The sequence below is a fragment of the Macaca nemestrina genome, chromosome 20 (assembly GCF_043159975.1).
Source record: "Macaca nemestrina isolate mMacNem1 chromosome 20, mMacNem.hap1, whole genome shotgun sequence".
Classification (NCBI taxonomy): domain Eukaryota; kingdom Metazoa; phylum Chordata; class Mammalia; order Primates; family Cercopithecidae; genus Macaca; species Macaca nemestrina.
The window spans coordinates 2,524,356-2,540,470 of NC_092144.1; the positions used below are offsets into that span (position 1 = coordinate 2,524,356).

At 53.3% G+C, this 16,115-nt stretch overlaps 1 protein-coding gene across 3 annotated transcripts in view; it reads right to left on the reverse strand.

Annotated features, from left to right (window-relative positions):
- Nucleotides 1–2,434: 2,434 nt before the first annotated feature.
- The window catches only part of LOC105485676 (TLE family member 2, transcriptional corepressor), a 31,299-nt gene continuing 17,618 nt past the window's right edge, over nucleotides 2,435–16,115 (reverse strand). For 2 of the 3 annotated variants that reach the window (XM_011748036.2, XM_011748028.3), the window contains exons 13-20: nucleotides 15,562–15,722; nucleotides 14,894–14,970; nucleotides 12,142–12,391; nucleotides 11,347–11,594; nucleotides 11,065–11,212; nucleotides 7,328–7,478; nucleotides 5,609–5,685; nucleotides 2,435–2,725 (exon numbers count right to left, since the gene is read on the reverse strand). In XM_011748036.2, the coding sequence (XP_011746338.2) occupies nucleotides 2,618–2,725; nucleotides 5,609–5,685; nucleotides 7,328–7,478; nucleotides 11,065–11,212; nucleotides 11,347–11,594; nucleotides 12,142–12,391; nucleotides 14,894–14,970; nucleotides 15,562–15,722 (1,220 nt within the window). In that variant the 3' untranslated portion in view covers nucleotides 2,435–2,617. The remainder of the gene's footprint in view (nucleotides 2,726–5,608; nucleotides 5,686–7,327; nucleotides 7,479–11,064; nucleotides 11,213–11,346; nucleotides 11,595–12,141; nucleotides 12,392–14,893; nucleotides 14,971–15,561; nucleotides 15,723–16,115) is intronic. The other variant, XM_011748045.2, reaches the window with a different exon arrangement.

The following is a 16,115-nucleotide window of genomic DNA, read 5'->3' on the forward strand; positions in this document are numbered from 1 at the left end:
CCTTCCCATCCCGTCCCTGCTCAACTTTTGGAAATCTGAAAGGACTTCATCCAGCCTGTGGCTCTAAGCCTTTTTTTTTTTTTTTTTTTTTTTGAGGCAGGGTCTCACTCTGTCATGCAGTCTGGAATGTGATGGTGCCATCATTATTCATTGCAGCCTCTCCAACTCCTGGTCTCAAGCCATCCCCCTGCCTTAGCCTCTTGAGTAGCTGAGACTACAGATGTGCACCACCACGCCCGGCTAATTTTTTTGTAGATGCCAGATGTGGTGGCTCATGCCTGTAATCCCAGCACTTTGGGAGGCTGAGGGGGGCAGATCATGAGGTCAAGAGATCGAGACCATCCTGGCCAACATGGTGAAACCCCATCTCTATTACAAATACAAAAATTAGCTGGGCATGATGGCGGGTGTCTGTAGTCCCAGCTACTTGGGCGGCTGAGGCAGGAGAATCGCTTGAACCCGGGAGACGGAGGTTGCAGTGAGCTGAGATCGTGCCACTGCACTCCAGCCTGGTGACAGAGCAAGACTCTGGCTTATAAAAAAGTTTCTAAGAATGTCACAGGAAATTTGGCTACACTCTGAATAGCTATCTGCTCTGCCCTTTTTTCCCCCTACCCCTTGTACTTAGGCTGAATCTTGGGATAATTTTTTTGTTTTTTCGATAGGGTCTTGGGACTGGGTGCGGTAGCTCATGTCTGTAATCCCAGCACTTTGGGAGGCCGAGGTGGACAGATCACCTGGGGTCAGGTGTTTGAGACCAGCCTGGCCAATATGGTAAAACCCCATCTCTACTAAAAATACAGAAATTAGCTGGGCGTGGTGGTGTGTGCCTGTAATCCCAGCTATTCAGGAGGCTGAGACAGGAGAATCTCTTGAGCCCAGTAGGCAGAGGTTGCAGTGAAGTGAGATCGCACTACTGCACTCCAGCCTGGGCGACAGCAAGACCCTGTCTCAAAAAAGATAATGTGTTGGCCAGGTAGAGTGGCTCATGCCTGTAAAACCAGTACTTTGGGAGGCCAATGTGGGCAGATCACTTGAGCCCAGGAGTTTGAGACCAGCCTGGGCAGCATAGTGAGAACCCATCTCTAAAATAAGTTAACCAGGCATGGTGGTGGTACATGACTATAGTCCTGGGTACTTGGGAGGCTGAGACGGAAGGATTGCTTGAGCCCAGGAGGTTGAGGTGAGCTGTGATTGTACCACAGCACTCCAGGCTGGGCATCAGAGCGAGACCCTGCCTTAAAATTCCAGGCTGGGCGCAGTGGCTCCTGCCTGTAATCTAGGCACTTTGGGAGGTTGAGGTGGGTCGATCACCTGAGGTTAGGAGTTCGAAACCAGCCTGGCCAACGTGGTGAAACCCCGTCTCTAATAAAAATACAAAAATTGGCCGGGCGCGGTGGCTCAAGCCTGTAATCCCAGCACTTTGGGAGGCCGAGACGGGCGGATCACGAGGTCAGGAGATCGAGACCATCCTGGCTAACCCGGTGAAACCCCGTCTCTACTAAAAAGTACAAAAAACCAGCCGGGCGAGGTGGCGGGCGCCTGTAGTCCCAGCTACTCGGGAGGCTGAGGCAGGAGAATGGCGTAAACCCGGGAGGCGGAGCTTGTAGTGAGCTGAGATCTGGCCACTGCACTCCAGCCTGGGTGACAGAGCGAGACTCCATCTCAAAAAAAAAAAAAAAAAAAAAAAATGCAAAAATTAGCTGCACGTGGTAGTATTTCTGCCATCCCAGCTACTCGGGAGGCTGAGGTAGGAGAATTGTTTGAGCCCAGGAGGCGGAGGTGAGATGCAGTGAGCTGAGATGGTACCATTGTACTCCAGCCTGGGCCACAGAGTGGGACTGTCTCAAAATTTCTACCTGGAGGCCTGAGTGACTGCCTGGAGTAGAGCCTTGTATACCATGTGGGCATGAGCAAGAAATCAACGTGTCAACCCAGAGACTAGGGGGCTACTTGTTATACAGTAGCATCTAAACCATCCTCCCAAGGCAACTCTTGTGTCTCGGAATGACTCTCACACACCAGGCAGACACCTCTGAATATCCTGCAGAATTTTTTTTTTGATTCTTACTCTGTCGCCCAGGCTAGAGTGCAGTGGCACGATCTCGGCCTCTGCACTGCAAGCTCCGCCTCCTGGGTTCACGTCATTCTCCTGCCTCAGCCTCCCGAGTAGCTGGGACTACAGGCGCCCGCCACATTTTTTGTGTTTTTAGTAGAGACAGGGTTTCACCATGTTAGCCAGGATGATCTCGATCTCCTGACTTCATGATCCGCCCACCTCGGTCTCTCAAAGTGCTGGGATTACGTGAGCCACCGCGCCTGCCCCAGAATGAATTCTCATTATGTATGATTCCCAGGACATGGTCACCTCTCAGTAACCGTGCCCAAGAGAAGCAATGATCACCGGTTCCCCAGCCCGAGAGAGAAATGCGGATGTGATAAATACATTTTATTTCTACCAAGGTCCTCTGCCCATCGGCCCCCACATGCAGCAGGGGAAGGTGTGAAGCTGTTGGCCAGAGAGCAGTGGGATGAACGGTTCCTAGGCAGGGCTGCGAGGTGGCTGCTGCTTCCCCTAGGAGTCCGGAGTTCGGGTACAGGAAGGGGGGGTCATATCTCAGTAGACCACCTCATACACGGTGGCCTTCTTGTCCCCCGAGCCTGTCACGATGTATTTGTTATTCCTGGAGATGTCACAACTCAGGACTGAGGATGACTCCTTGGACTGCCAAGGGAAGGGGGAGAGAAAAGGGCACGGTGAGGCATGGTCTCCACAGATGGGTGTGTGGGCAAGGCTGGGGCGGAGTCGGGAATAGGAGGCCAGGAGTTGCCTACTGAGTGACGCATTTCCTTTTTTTTGAGATGGAGTTTTGCTCTTGTCGCCCAGGCTAAAGTAAAGCAGCGTGGTCTCGACTCACTGCAACCTCCGCCTCCTGGGTTCAAGACATTCTCCTGCCTCAGCCTCCCGAGTAGCTGGGATTATAGGTGCCTGCCACCATGCCCGGCCAGTTTTTGTATTTTTACTACAGACAGGGTTTCCCCATGTTGCCCAGGCTGGTCTGGAACTCCTGACCTCAGGTGATCCACTGCCTCTGCCTCCCGAAATGCTGGGATGACAGGTGTGAGCCACTACGCCTGGCTGAGTGACCTGTTTTCTTTTTTTTTTTTTTTTTTTTGAGACGGAGTCTTGCTCTGTCGCCCAGGCTGGAGTGCAGTGGCCGGATCTCAGCTCACTGCAAGCTCCGCCTCCCGGGTTCATGCCATTCTCCTGCCTCAGCCTCCCGAGTAGCTGGGACTACAGGCTCCCACCACCTCGCCCGGCTAGTTTTTTGTATTTTTTAGTAGAGATGGAGTTTCACCGTGTTAGCCAGGATGGTCTTGATCTCCTGACCTTGTGATCTGCCTGTCTCGGCCTCCCAAGAGTGACCTGTTTTCTAGAAACAGGTGCTTTGGAGCTAAGTCTGATAGGCAGAGCAGGGCCTCCATTCCCTCAATACCAAGAGAGATGGAACTGAAGTGCTGCCCTTTCTGAGACGCTCAGAGTGGGTGTGAACCAGGCATGATGTCACACAGCACAGCAGAGGGCCAAGGCGATGGCCTAGACCAGGGATTGGCAAACTTCACAAAGGGCCTGGTAAATATTTTAGGCTTTGCCTAAAGTCTAAATAAGTCTGTGTCACATATTCTGGGATTTTTTTCTTACAACCCTTTAAAAATATAAAAACTGGGCCGGGCACAGTGGCTCACGCCCGTCATCTCAGCACGTCAGGAGTTCCAGACCAGCCTGGCCAACATGGGGAATCCCCGTCTCTGCTAAAAATACAAAACTTAGCCAGGCATGGGGGTGGACACATGTAATGCCAGCTACTTGGGAAGCTGAGGGAGGAGAATTGCTTCAATCCAGGAGGTGGAGGCTGCAGTGAGCTGAGATCATGCCATCGCACTCCAGGCTGGGCAACAAAGCAGGACTCCATGTCAAAAAACAACAAAAACACCGGCCATGGTGGCTCACGCCTGTAATCCCGAAACTTTGGGAGGCCGAGGTGGGTGGATCATGAGGTCAGGAGATCAAGACCATCCTGGCGGCCGGGCGCGGTGGCTCAAGCCTGTAATCCCAGCACTTTGGGAGGCCGAGACGGGTGGATCACGAGGTCAGGAGATCGAGACCATCCTGGCGAACACAGTGAAACCCCGTCTCTACCAAAAAATACAAAAAAAAAAAAAAAACTAGCCGGGCGAGGCGGCGGGCGCCTGTAGTCCCAGCTACTCGGGAGGCTGAGGCAGGAGAATGGCGTAAACCCAGAGGGCGGAGCTTGCAGTGAGCTGAGATCCAGCCACTGCACTCTAGCCCGGGCGACAGAGCCAGACTCCGTCTCAAAAAAAAAAAAAAAAAAAAAAAAAAAAAGACCATCCTGGCTAACACGGTGAAACCTCGTCTCTACTAAAAAATACAAAAAATTAGCTGGACGTGGTGGCGGGTGCCTGTAGTCCCAGCTACTCGGGAGGCTGAGGTAGGAGAATCACTTGAACCCGGGAGGCCGAGGTTGCAGTGAGCCGAGATCGCGCCACTGCACTCCAGCCTGGGAGACACAGCGAGACTCCGTCTCAAAAAAAAAAAAAAAAAACTTTACCAACCAGGACGGGCATCATTAAAAAGACAGCCAATAACAAGTGTTGGTGAGGATGCAGAGAATTTTAAAACCTTGATCATTGCTGATGGGGATATAAAATTTGAAAAACAGCTGAGCGCAGTGGCTCACGCCTGTAATCCCAACACTTTGAGAGGCCAAGGCAGGCAGATCACCTGAGGTCAGAAGTTTGAGACCAGCCTAGACAACATGGTGAAACCTCATCTCCATTAAAAATACAAAAATTAGCCAGGCATGGTGGTGCATGTCCGTAATCCCAGCTACGCAGGAGGCTGAGGCAGGAGAATGGCTTGAACCCAGGAGATGAAGGTTGCAGTGAGCCAAGATTGCCACTGCACTCCAGCCTGGGAGATAGAGCAAGACTCTGTCTCCAAAAAAAAAAAAAGGCAAATTTTATTTTTATTTATTTATTTGAGGCGGAGTCTCGCTCTATCGCCCAGGCTGGAGTGCAGTGGCACGATCTCGGCTCACTGCAAGCTGGGCCTTCCAGGTTCACACCATTCTCCTGCCTCAGCCTCCTGAGTAGCTGGGACTACGGGCGCCCGCCAGCACGCCCGGCTAATTCTTTTGTATTTTTTTAGTAGAGACGGGGTTTCACCGTGTTAGGATGGTCTTGATCTCCTGACCTTGTGATCCACCCACCTCGGCCTCCCAAAGTGCTGGGATTACAGGCGTGATCCACCGTGCCCGGCCGGCAAATTTTAAATTTTATGTTATATGCATCTTACTGCAACTATATTTTAGAAAAACCAACAGGCTACAGGCAGATGAGGCGAGGCCCTCCGGCTGAAATTCCAACCTCGGCTTCAGTACCTGGGAGGTGGGGAGGCTTGCAGGACCCTGAGAAGGGGTTAGGGTGGCAGGGGGTGCTGGGGGACGGGGACAGGGGGAATCTCTGTGACCCTGGCATACCCGGGCACATGGCCCTGCCAGGGTGGGAGCTCCAGACCATTGAGTACCTGGAAAATGCTGGCCCCGTACGGCGTCCTCCAGGCGTTGAGCAGATTGTCCTTCCCAGTGCTCACAAACCACCGTCCTTGGGGAAGGAGAGCAGTGGGGTTCAAGGCGGGGCACTGAAGAGAGACCAGGGCTGCAGGGGGAGGTGGGGCAGGCTGGGTCTGGCCTCTCCCTTTTCCTTTTTTTTTTTTCCGGGAAAAGGTCTTGCTCTGTCACCCAGGCTGGAGTGCAGTGGTACAATCATAGCTCATTGTAGCCTCAACTGCCTGGGCTCAAGTGTGCCTCCCACCCAACCTCCCAAGCAGCTGGGACCACAGGTGTGCAGCACCACGCCCAGCTAACATTTTTAGTTTTTGCCAGGCACGGTGGCTCGCACCTATAATCCTAGCACTTTGGGAGGCCAAGGCAGCTGGGTCACTTGAGGTCAGGAGTTGGAGATCAGCCTGGCCAATGTGGTGAAACCACTTCTCTACTAAAAATACAAAAATCAGGTGGACCTGGTGGCAGGCATCTGTAACTCCAGCTACTCGGGAGGCTGAGAGTTGAGAATTGCTCGAACCTGGGACGTGGAGGTTGCAGTGAGCCAAGAACATGCCACTGCACGCCAGCCTGGGCAACAGAGTGAGACTCCATCTCAAAAAAAAAATTATTTGTAGAGTTGGGATCTGACTATGCTCCCCAGGCTAGTCTCAAACTCCTGGCCTCAAGCGATCCTCCCACCTTGGTCTCCCAAAATGCTGGGATTATAGGTGTGAGCCACCGTGCCCAGCCCAAGTACTTTTTTTTTTTTTTTTTTTTGGTATAAGGTATCTCATGTACTATTTAGGATATACTTACACTAACAAATGACTTTTTTAAGAGATAGGGTCTCACTGCATTGCACAGGCTAGAGGGCAGTGGTGCAATCATAGCTCCCTACAGCCTCAAAGTCCTAGGGTCAAGCAATCCTCTTGCCTCAGCCTCCCTAGTAGTTGGGACTACAGGTGCAAGCCACCATACCCGGCTGTTTTATTTCTTTGTAGAGAAGGTCTTGCTGCGTTGCCCAGGCTGGTCTTGAACTACTGGTCTTGGGTGATCCTTCTGCCTTAGTGTCCCAAGTAGCTGAAACTATATGCATCAGCTACTGTGCCTGGCTTAAATTTCTTTTTTTCTTTTTTTTTTTTCTTTTTGAGATAGAGTCTTGCTCATTCAGACTAGAATGCAGTGGCATGATCTTGGCTTACTGCGACCTCCACCTCCCAGATTCAAGCGATTCTCCTGCCTCAACCTCCCAAGTAGCTGGGATTACAGGCACCCACCACCACACCTGGCTAATTTTTGCTCTTTTAATAGAGTCAGGGTTTCACCATGTTGGCCAGGCTGGTCTCGAACTCCTGACCTCAGGTGATCTGCCTGCCTTGGCCTCCCAGAGTGTTGGGATGACAGGCGTGAGCTACTGCACCCAGCCTTAAATTTGAATCTCGGATAAGTCATCAATAATTTTTAGGACAGGTATATCCCACATCTTTCATTATTTGGTTTTTAGTATAAGTATATCCCACACACCATTTGGGAGATAGTTGTACTAACGATTTGCTTTTGAATATATAAAACTTAGTATAGAAATAACATTTTAGTATATAAATAACATTATTAGTTATTTATCTAAGATTCGGATTGAATAGGCACCCTGGGTTTTGTTGTGGTTTTGGGGGTGCCCCCCCCCGCCCCAGAAGACACACCACAGGAGGCAAACTTCAGGGACAGCACACAGCTCTCGTGGAGGTGCAGCTGGTATTTCTCCGGCTTGCGGACGTGCAGGATCTCCACATTGCTACTCTCCATTCCGACCGCCAGCCAGTCCTGGTTAGGGCAGTGGCCCAGGGAGAAAATCTAGGGGTAAAGAGGGAAGAGAAGGGGTCACGAGCCCCCCTTTGTTTTGTGTCTCCTGGGTTCACTCCGTCGCCCAGGCTGCAATCACGGCTCACTGCAGCCTCGACCTCCAGGGTTCAAGTGATCCTCCTGCCTCAGTCTCCCGAGTAGCTGGGATTACAGGCATGCACCATCACGCTGGATAAATTTTTTTTTTTTCAGATGGAGTCTCACTGTGTCATTCAGGCTGCAGTGCGATGTTGCAATCTCAGCTCACTGCAGCCTCTGCCTCCCAAGTTCAAGGGATTCTCCTGCCTCAGCCTCCCAAGTAGCTGGGATTACAGGTGCCTGCTGGCACGCCCAGGTAATTTTTGTATTTTTAGTAAAGATGGAGTTTCACTGTGTTGGCCAGGCTGGTCTCAAACTGCTAACCTCAAGTGATCTGCCCGCCTTGGCTTCCCAAAGTGCTGGGATTACAGGTGTAAGCCATTATGTCCAGCCTACGAGTCCCTTCGGATATTGGGGGGTACACAGCACCATCAGGGTTGGGGGGTGGAGTCCAACGTTCTCCCTCTTCAGCCCTCCCAGAGAAAGGCAGCTGGCCCAGGACTGGGAACACAGCAGACAACTGCATGTCGAATCATTAATATTAATCAGAATTACACAGAACCCTGGGGCTGCACATCCATTATCTGCTCTGAGCGCACAACAGCACAGGGAGGAGGCAGAGAGGAGGGAGAAGAGACAGAGAAGGGAACAGCCAGGCAAGGACAATCACTCCCCTTAAGCAGATGGTGGAAGCTGAGGCAGTGTCCCCTCAAGGTCACACAGCAAGGCTATGAAAGACCAGGCCTTGGCCGGGCTCTGTGGCTCATGCCAGTAATCCCAACGCTTTAGGAGGCCAAGGCAGGCGGATCATCTGAGGTCAGGAGTTTGTGACCAGCCTGGCCAACAGGGCAAAACCCCATCTCTACTAGAAATGCAAAAATCAGCTGGGTGTGATGGCGGGCACCTGTAATCGCAGCTACTTGGGAGGCTGAGGCAGGAGAATTGCTTGAACCTGGGAGGTGAAGGTTGCAGTGAGCTCAGATTGCACCACTGCACTCTAGCCTGGGTGACAGAGCAAGACTCTGTCTCAAAAAAAACCAAAAAAAAACAAAAAAAAACAAGACAGACAAGCCAGGCCTGGGAGACAGGACTTCTCACTCTTAGCTTGGAATGTTCCCTACTTTCTTTTGAGACAGGGTCTCGCTCTGTCACCCAGGCTGCAGTGCAGTGGTGCGATCATGACCCACAGCAGCCTCGACCTCCTCCCAGGCTCAAGTGATCCTCCTGCCTCAGCCTCACAAGTAGCTGTGATCACAAGTATGTGCCATCATGCCTTATTTATTTTGAGACAGAGTCTCGCACTTTCACCCAGGCTGGAGTGCAGTGGCGCGATCTTGGCTCACTGCAAGCTCTGCCTCCTGGGTTCATGTCATTCTCCTGCCTTCTGAGCCTTCTGAGTAGCTGGGACTACGGGTGTCCGCCACCACACCCGGGTAGTTTTTTGTATTTTTAGTAGAGACAGGGTTTCACCGTGTTAGCCAGGATGGTCTTGATCCTCTAACCTCATGATCCGCCCACCTCGGCCTCCCAAAGTGCTGGGATTACAGGCATGAGCCACAGCACCCGGCCCACCATGCCTTATTTTTAATTTGTTTTGTAGGGACAAGGTCTTGCTATGTTGCCAAGGCTGATCTCAATCTCCTAGGCTCAAGCAATCCTCCTGCCTCAGCCTCCCGAACTGCTGGGATTACAGGTGTCGGCCACTGAGCCTGGCCTGGAATGTTCCCCATTTGCAATGCTGCTTTGCGTTGTTTTTTATTATTATTAGACAGAGTTTCGCTCTTCTTGCCCAGGCTGGAGTGCAATAGCACGATCTCGGCTCACCGCAAACTCTGCCTCAGCCTCCCAAGTAGCTGGGATTACAGGCATGCACCACCACGCCCAGCTAATTTTGTATTTTTAGTAGAGACAGAGTTTCTCCACATTGGTCAGGCTGGTCTTGAACTCCCGACCTCAAGTAATCCACCCACCTCAGCCTCCCAAAGTGCTGCGATTACAGGCGTCAGTCACTGAGCCTGGCCTGGAATGTTCCCCATTTGCAATGGTGCTTTTCGGTTTGATTTTAAAAGGATTCAGGGTCCTCCTCCTCCTGTAGCCCACCCCATTTTAAGCACAAACAGGAATCAGGCTCTGTTCCACCCTAAACCTCTTGGAGTCTCACTAACAAGACGCCGGTGGAAATAACCACACATTTACAGAAGAGAAGACTGGAGGGCTTCAAATGTCCTTTCGTGGCCATACAGAAGCATTCCTGAGTAGAGACGCATTGAGGGGCACCCAGTGAACTAGGAGATATTCACCATGGGATCCCTACAAATGTTCTTAGCCCACCTAAGCTTCGGGGATATGGGATGGAGAACTCTGTCCACCTGCACTCCTGATTTCCCTATCAAACAGTTCGTCAAATGAAAGAACAATGGGTTGGACATAATGAGCCTGGGAGGCAGGGCGCGGTGGCTCACACCTGTAATTCCCACACTGGGAAGCTAAGGCAGGTGGATTATTTGAAGCCAGGAGTCCAAGACCAGCCTGGACAACACAGTGAAACCCTGTCTCTACCAACAAATACAAAAATTAGGCGGGCATGGTGGTGCATGCCTGTAGTCCCAGCTACTCAGCTGGCTGAGGCATGAGAATCATTTGAACCTGGGAAGAAGAGGTTGCAGTGAGCTGAGATCACGCCACTGCATCCCTATCTCAAAAAAAAAGAGTTTGGGAGTTAGGAGTTAGCTCCTCTTAGGTTTCAAGGAGGGGCAAATGAGATAGGTCTTGAGGGATGAATAGGAGTTTGCTAATTACAGAAAGAAGAGAAAGGCATTTCAACCACAGGGAACAAATGTGCAGAGGTCTCAGAGCTGTCCCAGAGTATGCCGTGCATGAGACCAGCCCATGGAAACCCTGAATGACAGAACAAGGTGCTCACAGCCTGCCCCCAAAGCAGGTGAGAGGCAGGATCTAGGGTCACAGTGCCTGAAGATTTGCTCCCTTTGCTCAGCCCTGAGGAGCCCCCAGTTCTGTCCAGCCCCTTCACCATGTCCTTCAGCTTAGGCCCCACCTCAGTGGGGATCTCTCCATGCCCAGCTCCTCCTCCATCAACCTCCACTCTGTCCTCCTGGCCAGTAGCTCCCCCTTGGTGAGTCCTCGGTGGGGAAGTGTGTGTCCCATGCTCTAGGCGGGGTCCAGAGATTAAAGCCTGGGAGAACCCAGCTACACGAGGAAATACACATATAAGGGTATGGCTGGACACAAGCAGGTGGGGAAGATGATCTGGGGGTCTCAGTAGCCCCACAGCTTCATATGAATCATCAGCTCTTTTGTGTTCCTTTACGTCCTTAGAGTTAAAGGGGAAGCTTGTGGATGTGTCTGGAGGACAAGAAAGATGGGCACCATAGCAGATGTGAGTCCTGTCCTGCCTGTGGAAGTGGGCACCTCACAAGGAAAGGAAGGGACGCTGGATTCCTAGAGCTTCCATCCCCCTCCCGCCAGAACCGAACAGCACCTGGGAGCTGAAGTCGTGCTGCTGCAGCTGGCGGCCCTCCCGCAGGTCCCAGCAGCGCACCGTGTTGTCCAGGCCCCCTGTCCAGAGCCGAGTGCCATAATCGGAAATATCAATGCAGCTGGCACCGTCCGTGTGGCCCTGGAACTGCCTGGAGGGAGAAGGGCCCAGGCGTCCATCTTGGAATTCCAGCTGCCCCAGGGTCCTCCCAGGTCACTCCTCCACCCTCCCTGCACCAAGAGGGGCCGGGGGCTTGCCCAAGGTCCTAGCGCACCTGCCACCTACCTGACCATAGTCTGGTTCTGCAGGTCCCAGACCACAATGTTGCCATCGCTGCAGCAGGAGAAGCAAACCTTGGCATCGGGGCTGACGGCCAGGGCGTAGCAGGCCGGGGCCGAGGAGGTCAGCTCGGCCTTGATACGAGGGGTGGGCGCCGCCAGATCCCAAATGGACAAGGTGCTGGCCTCACCACCCACTATCAGACTCCGGCCATCTGGCAGCAACTTGCAGGAGCGAATGTAGTTGTCTCGGTTCTGGGGTCGGGGAGAGAAGCAGGGGCTGGGGGTTGGTCCCAGGTGAGGCCTCTAGGAGCCTAGCTCAATGTGGGGGTCTCTGGAGCCCAAGGTAGCCTCATCCTGATTAGCCTGCAAGCCCTACCCTGATTGGCCAGCAAGACCCACCCCTTTGGCCCACAAACCCTGTTCCATTTGACAAGCTCCGCCCTTCACCTGTAAACCCCATCCATCGTTGGCCTGCAAGCCCTACCCTGATTACTGGTGAGCCACGCCCCTTTGCCCCATCTCACTATAAGCTACATCCTTTACCTATAAACCCCACCCATACTTGGCCTGCAAATCCTATCCCGATTGTCGTGCAAGCCTAATTCTGATTGGCCAATGAACCCCACCCCTTTGGCTTGCAAGCCCTGCCCCATGTGACTACAAGCTCCACACATCACCTATAAGCCCCGCCCTTCACATGTAGCCCCACCCACACCCAGCCTACAAACACCGCCCCATTTGAACACAAGCTCCACCCCTCAGTTGTGAGTCCCGCCCACTGTCCCACCCCCGCCCTCACCAGGCAGTCGAGCTGGGCCACGGGCGTCTTGGCCCCAGGCTGGCCCACGTCCCACACCTTCACACAGCCCTTGCCGCCCGTGTACACGTGCTGCGTGGAGCCGCTGATGGTGACTGCGCAGACCACCTCGCCGTGTGCCAGCGTGTGCAGCTGCCGGGCGTGCCGTGGGATGCCCGCGCCCACCAGTGCATCCGAGGGGAAGGGCACGGGCTGCATCTGTCCGTCCGCAGACACGTGGAAGGAGTAGGCCCTGGAGAGAAAGCCGGGGCATGACCCAGCCCTGGGCACCACGCCCCCGCACCCGCACCCGGGAGGGCAGGGAGATGCCTTTGTCCTGCCTGGCATCCTCTGATGCGTTATTTATTTATTTATTTATTTTTTGAGACGGAGTCTCGCTGTGTCTCCCAGGCTGGAGTGCAGTGGCTGATCTCGGCTCACTGCAAGCTCTGCCTCCCGGGTTCACACCATTCTCCCGCCTCAGCCTCCCAAGTAGCTGAGACTACAGGCGCCCGCCACCACGCCCGGCTAGTTTTTTGTATTTTTAGTAGAGACGGGGTTTCACCATGTTAGCCAGGATAGTCTCGATCTCCTGACCTCATGATCCACCCGCCTCGGCCTCCCAAAGTGCTGGGATTACAGGCGTGAACCACCGCACCCGGCCCTTTTGTTTCGTTTTTTGAGAGGGAGTCTCACCCTGTCGCCAAGGCTGGAGTGCAGTGGCCGGATCTCAGCTCACTGCAACCTCTGCCTCCCGGGTTCAAGCGATTCTCCTGCCTCAGCCTCTTGAGTAGCTGGGATTACAGGCGTGCGCCACCATGCCCAGCTGAGTTTTTTTGTATTTTTAGTAGAGACGAGGTTTCACCATGTTGGCCAGGCTGGTTTTGAACTCCTAACCTCAAGTGATCCACCCACCTCGGCCTCCCAAAGTGCTAGGATTACAGGCATGAGCCACCAGGCCCAGCCTGATGCGTTTTTTGGTTTGTTTTTTGAGACGGAGTCCCGCTCTGTCGCCCAGGCTGGAGTGCAGTGGCGCGATCTGGGCTCACTGTAACCTCTGCTTCCCGGATTCAAGCGATTCTCCTGCCTCAGTCTCCCAAGGAGCTGGGATTACAGGCGCAGGCCACCACGCCTGGCTAATTTTTGTATTTTTAGTAGAGACAGGGTTTCACCATGTTGGCCAGGCTGGTCTCAAACTCCTAACCTCAAATGACCCACCCACCTCAGCCTCCCTGGGATTACAGGCGTAAGCCACCAGGCCCGGCCTCTGATGCATTTTTTTAAAGTAATTTTCTGTATTATTATTATTTTGTAGAGATGAGGTCTTGCTATGTTGCCCGGGCTGGTCTCAAACTCCTGGCTTCAAGTGATCCTCCCACCTTGGCCTCCCAAAGCACTGGGATGACAGGAGTGAGCCATGGTGCTCGGCCTCTGATTCATTTACGAAAAAGGCAGGACAACGTGGTCAAAAGTGATATGGGACAGTCAGCGGGGGGCACAAATACACAGGGGGTCTAGGTTGTGGTGTGGTGCATGGTAAATAAACACTTAATAAACATTCGTTCAACCAAGGACCCATGAAGGCATGTTGAATGTTCCAGACCAGATAGAGGGCACTGTCCTAGGAGCCCCAGCCACCTGTGACCAGTTAAGACACTTAAATGAACTGAAATTAAATAAACATTTTCAGGCCGGCACAGTGGCTCACACCTCGAATCCCAGTACTTTGGGAGGCCGAGGTGGGTGGATCATTTGAGGTCAGGAGTTCAAAACCAGCCTGGCCAATATCGTGAAACCCCATCTCTACTAAAAATACAAAAATTAGCTGGCAGTGGTACAGGCCTGTAATCCCAGCTACTCAGGAGGCTGGAGCAGGAGAATCGCTTGAACCCAGGAGGTGGAGGTTGCAGTGAGCTGAGATCTCACCACTGTACTCCGGCCTGGGGGACAGAGTGAAACTTCATCTCAGAAAAACAAAACAAAACAAAAATTTTCAGCTCCTCAGTTGCACTGGCCACATTTGAAGTACTCAAAGCCACGATCAGCTGGTGGCAATCGGGTTGGCCAGCAGTGGGTGTAGAACACTTCTATCACTGCGGAAAGTTCTGTGGACATTGGGGCTAGGTCTTCGCTGGGGGAGCCGTCCCCGTTAGCAGGGTGCTAAGCAGCATGCCTGGCCTCCACACTCCAGGCCAGGAGCATTTCCTCCCCCAGCTGTGACAACCACACTTGTCCCCTGACATCACCCAGTGTCCCCTTAGGGGTCAGAGTCTACTTCTATGGAGAGCCAGTGGAACTCCGAGTAGCTTACACAAGAGACTTTTCTTCTTTCTTTTTGTTTTTTTTTTTTTTTGAGACTGAGTCTTGCTCTATCGCCCAGGCTGGAGTGCAATGGCGCAGTCTCAGCTCACTGCAACCTCTACCTCCCAGGTTCAAGCGATTCTCATGCCTCAGCCTCCCGAGTAGCCGGGATGACAGGTGCACACCACCACATCCAGCTAATTTTTGTATTTTTAGTAGAGATGGGGTTTCGCCATGTTGGCCAGGCTGGTCTCAAACTCCTGACCTCAAGTGATCCGCCTGCCTCGGCCTCCCTAAGTGCTGGGATTACAGGCGTGAACCACCGTGCCCGGCCCACACAAGAGACTTTCTAGAAGGGGAGCAGGGAGAGACCCCAACCACACAGGGTAAGACCTCAGAGGAGGCGGGGGGCTGGCCTGGGTCCCCAGGCAGGGAACCCCACCCTGGTACTCACGGCTTTCCCCCAGGGATGCTGGGTAGGGAGGAAGAGACAGATGACCCTCGGAGATGCGGGTGAGACTCAAATGCCATCTGTCAGAATGCCAGAGGGGGTGTCAGTGAGGCAGGTGACTCCAACCCACCTCTGTGCTGCCCCACGCCCACCTGCCATGCCGCTGTTAATCAGCCCCTCGCCAAGGAAGCAGAGATGCCCTCTCTCCGCCTGTCACACTACACAGGGAGGGCCGAGGTTTGCACTTGAGGGCACCGGCCCCAAAATCTCTGTCCAGGAAATCCTAGAACTCCAGGGTTCCAAGGATCCTGAAGGGTTCTCCATCCAACGACCAGACTGGCTCTATGACAGAGGTCTCTCAACTCCAGCCCCCCGGGACAAATCTGGTCCACTGCTCACTTTTGTAAACAGTGTCCTAAGGCCAAGGCCCTACTGCTCCTTTTCACGCAGCTTAATCACCATTGCATTTTTCCACAATCACAAGTCCTGCTTTGTATTAAGCTTGTGGGACTACTGAGACCCCCAGATCGTCTTCCCATGCACACTTGCTGAGTCAGGACTCCCTTCCCTTTCTGCACTCCCGTGTCTCTCCTTGTGTAGTTGGTTTCTCCTCCCGGCCCCCAGCCCCTGGGCCCTGCTGACACCTCCTGCGCCCCCACCCAAGGACTCACCATGGGGGAGCGTCCGTATACCACAGAGCTGCTGACCTGAGGGGACAGGTGGAGGCTGACATAGGAGCTGGGCACAGAGAGGTCTCCATTGAGGGTGCTGTGGGAGCCCAGGCTGAAGGACGTGGTGAAGGGACTGGACAGAGTCAGGGGGCTCCTCAGGGCTGAGAGGGAAGAGTCGGGGACAGGTTTTGACACCCTGGACCCAGATCCCACCTCCCACTGCCTGGGGAGCTCCCTGGCCTTTCATTCGGAGTTTCCATGTGCTGGTCCCACATTGGCCATAGCCCGGGACACCTCCAGACCTCTGCACTATCATTCCTCCGGTGGACATGACTTTCTCTCTTTTTTTTTTTTTTTTAGATGGAATCTTGCTCTGTTGCCAGGCTGGAGTTCAGTAGTGCGATCGCGGCTCACTGAAACCTCTGCCTCCTGGGTTCAAGCAATTCTGCTGCCTCAGCCTCCCGCGTAGCTGGGACTATGGCCATTCTCTTTCTTTTAATTGGCAAACTCCTACCCATCCTTCAAAACCCAGGCTCATGCCTGTAATCCCAGCA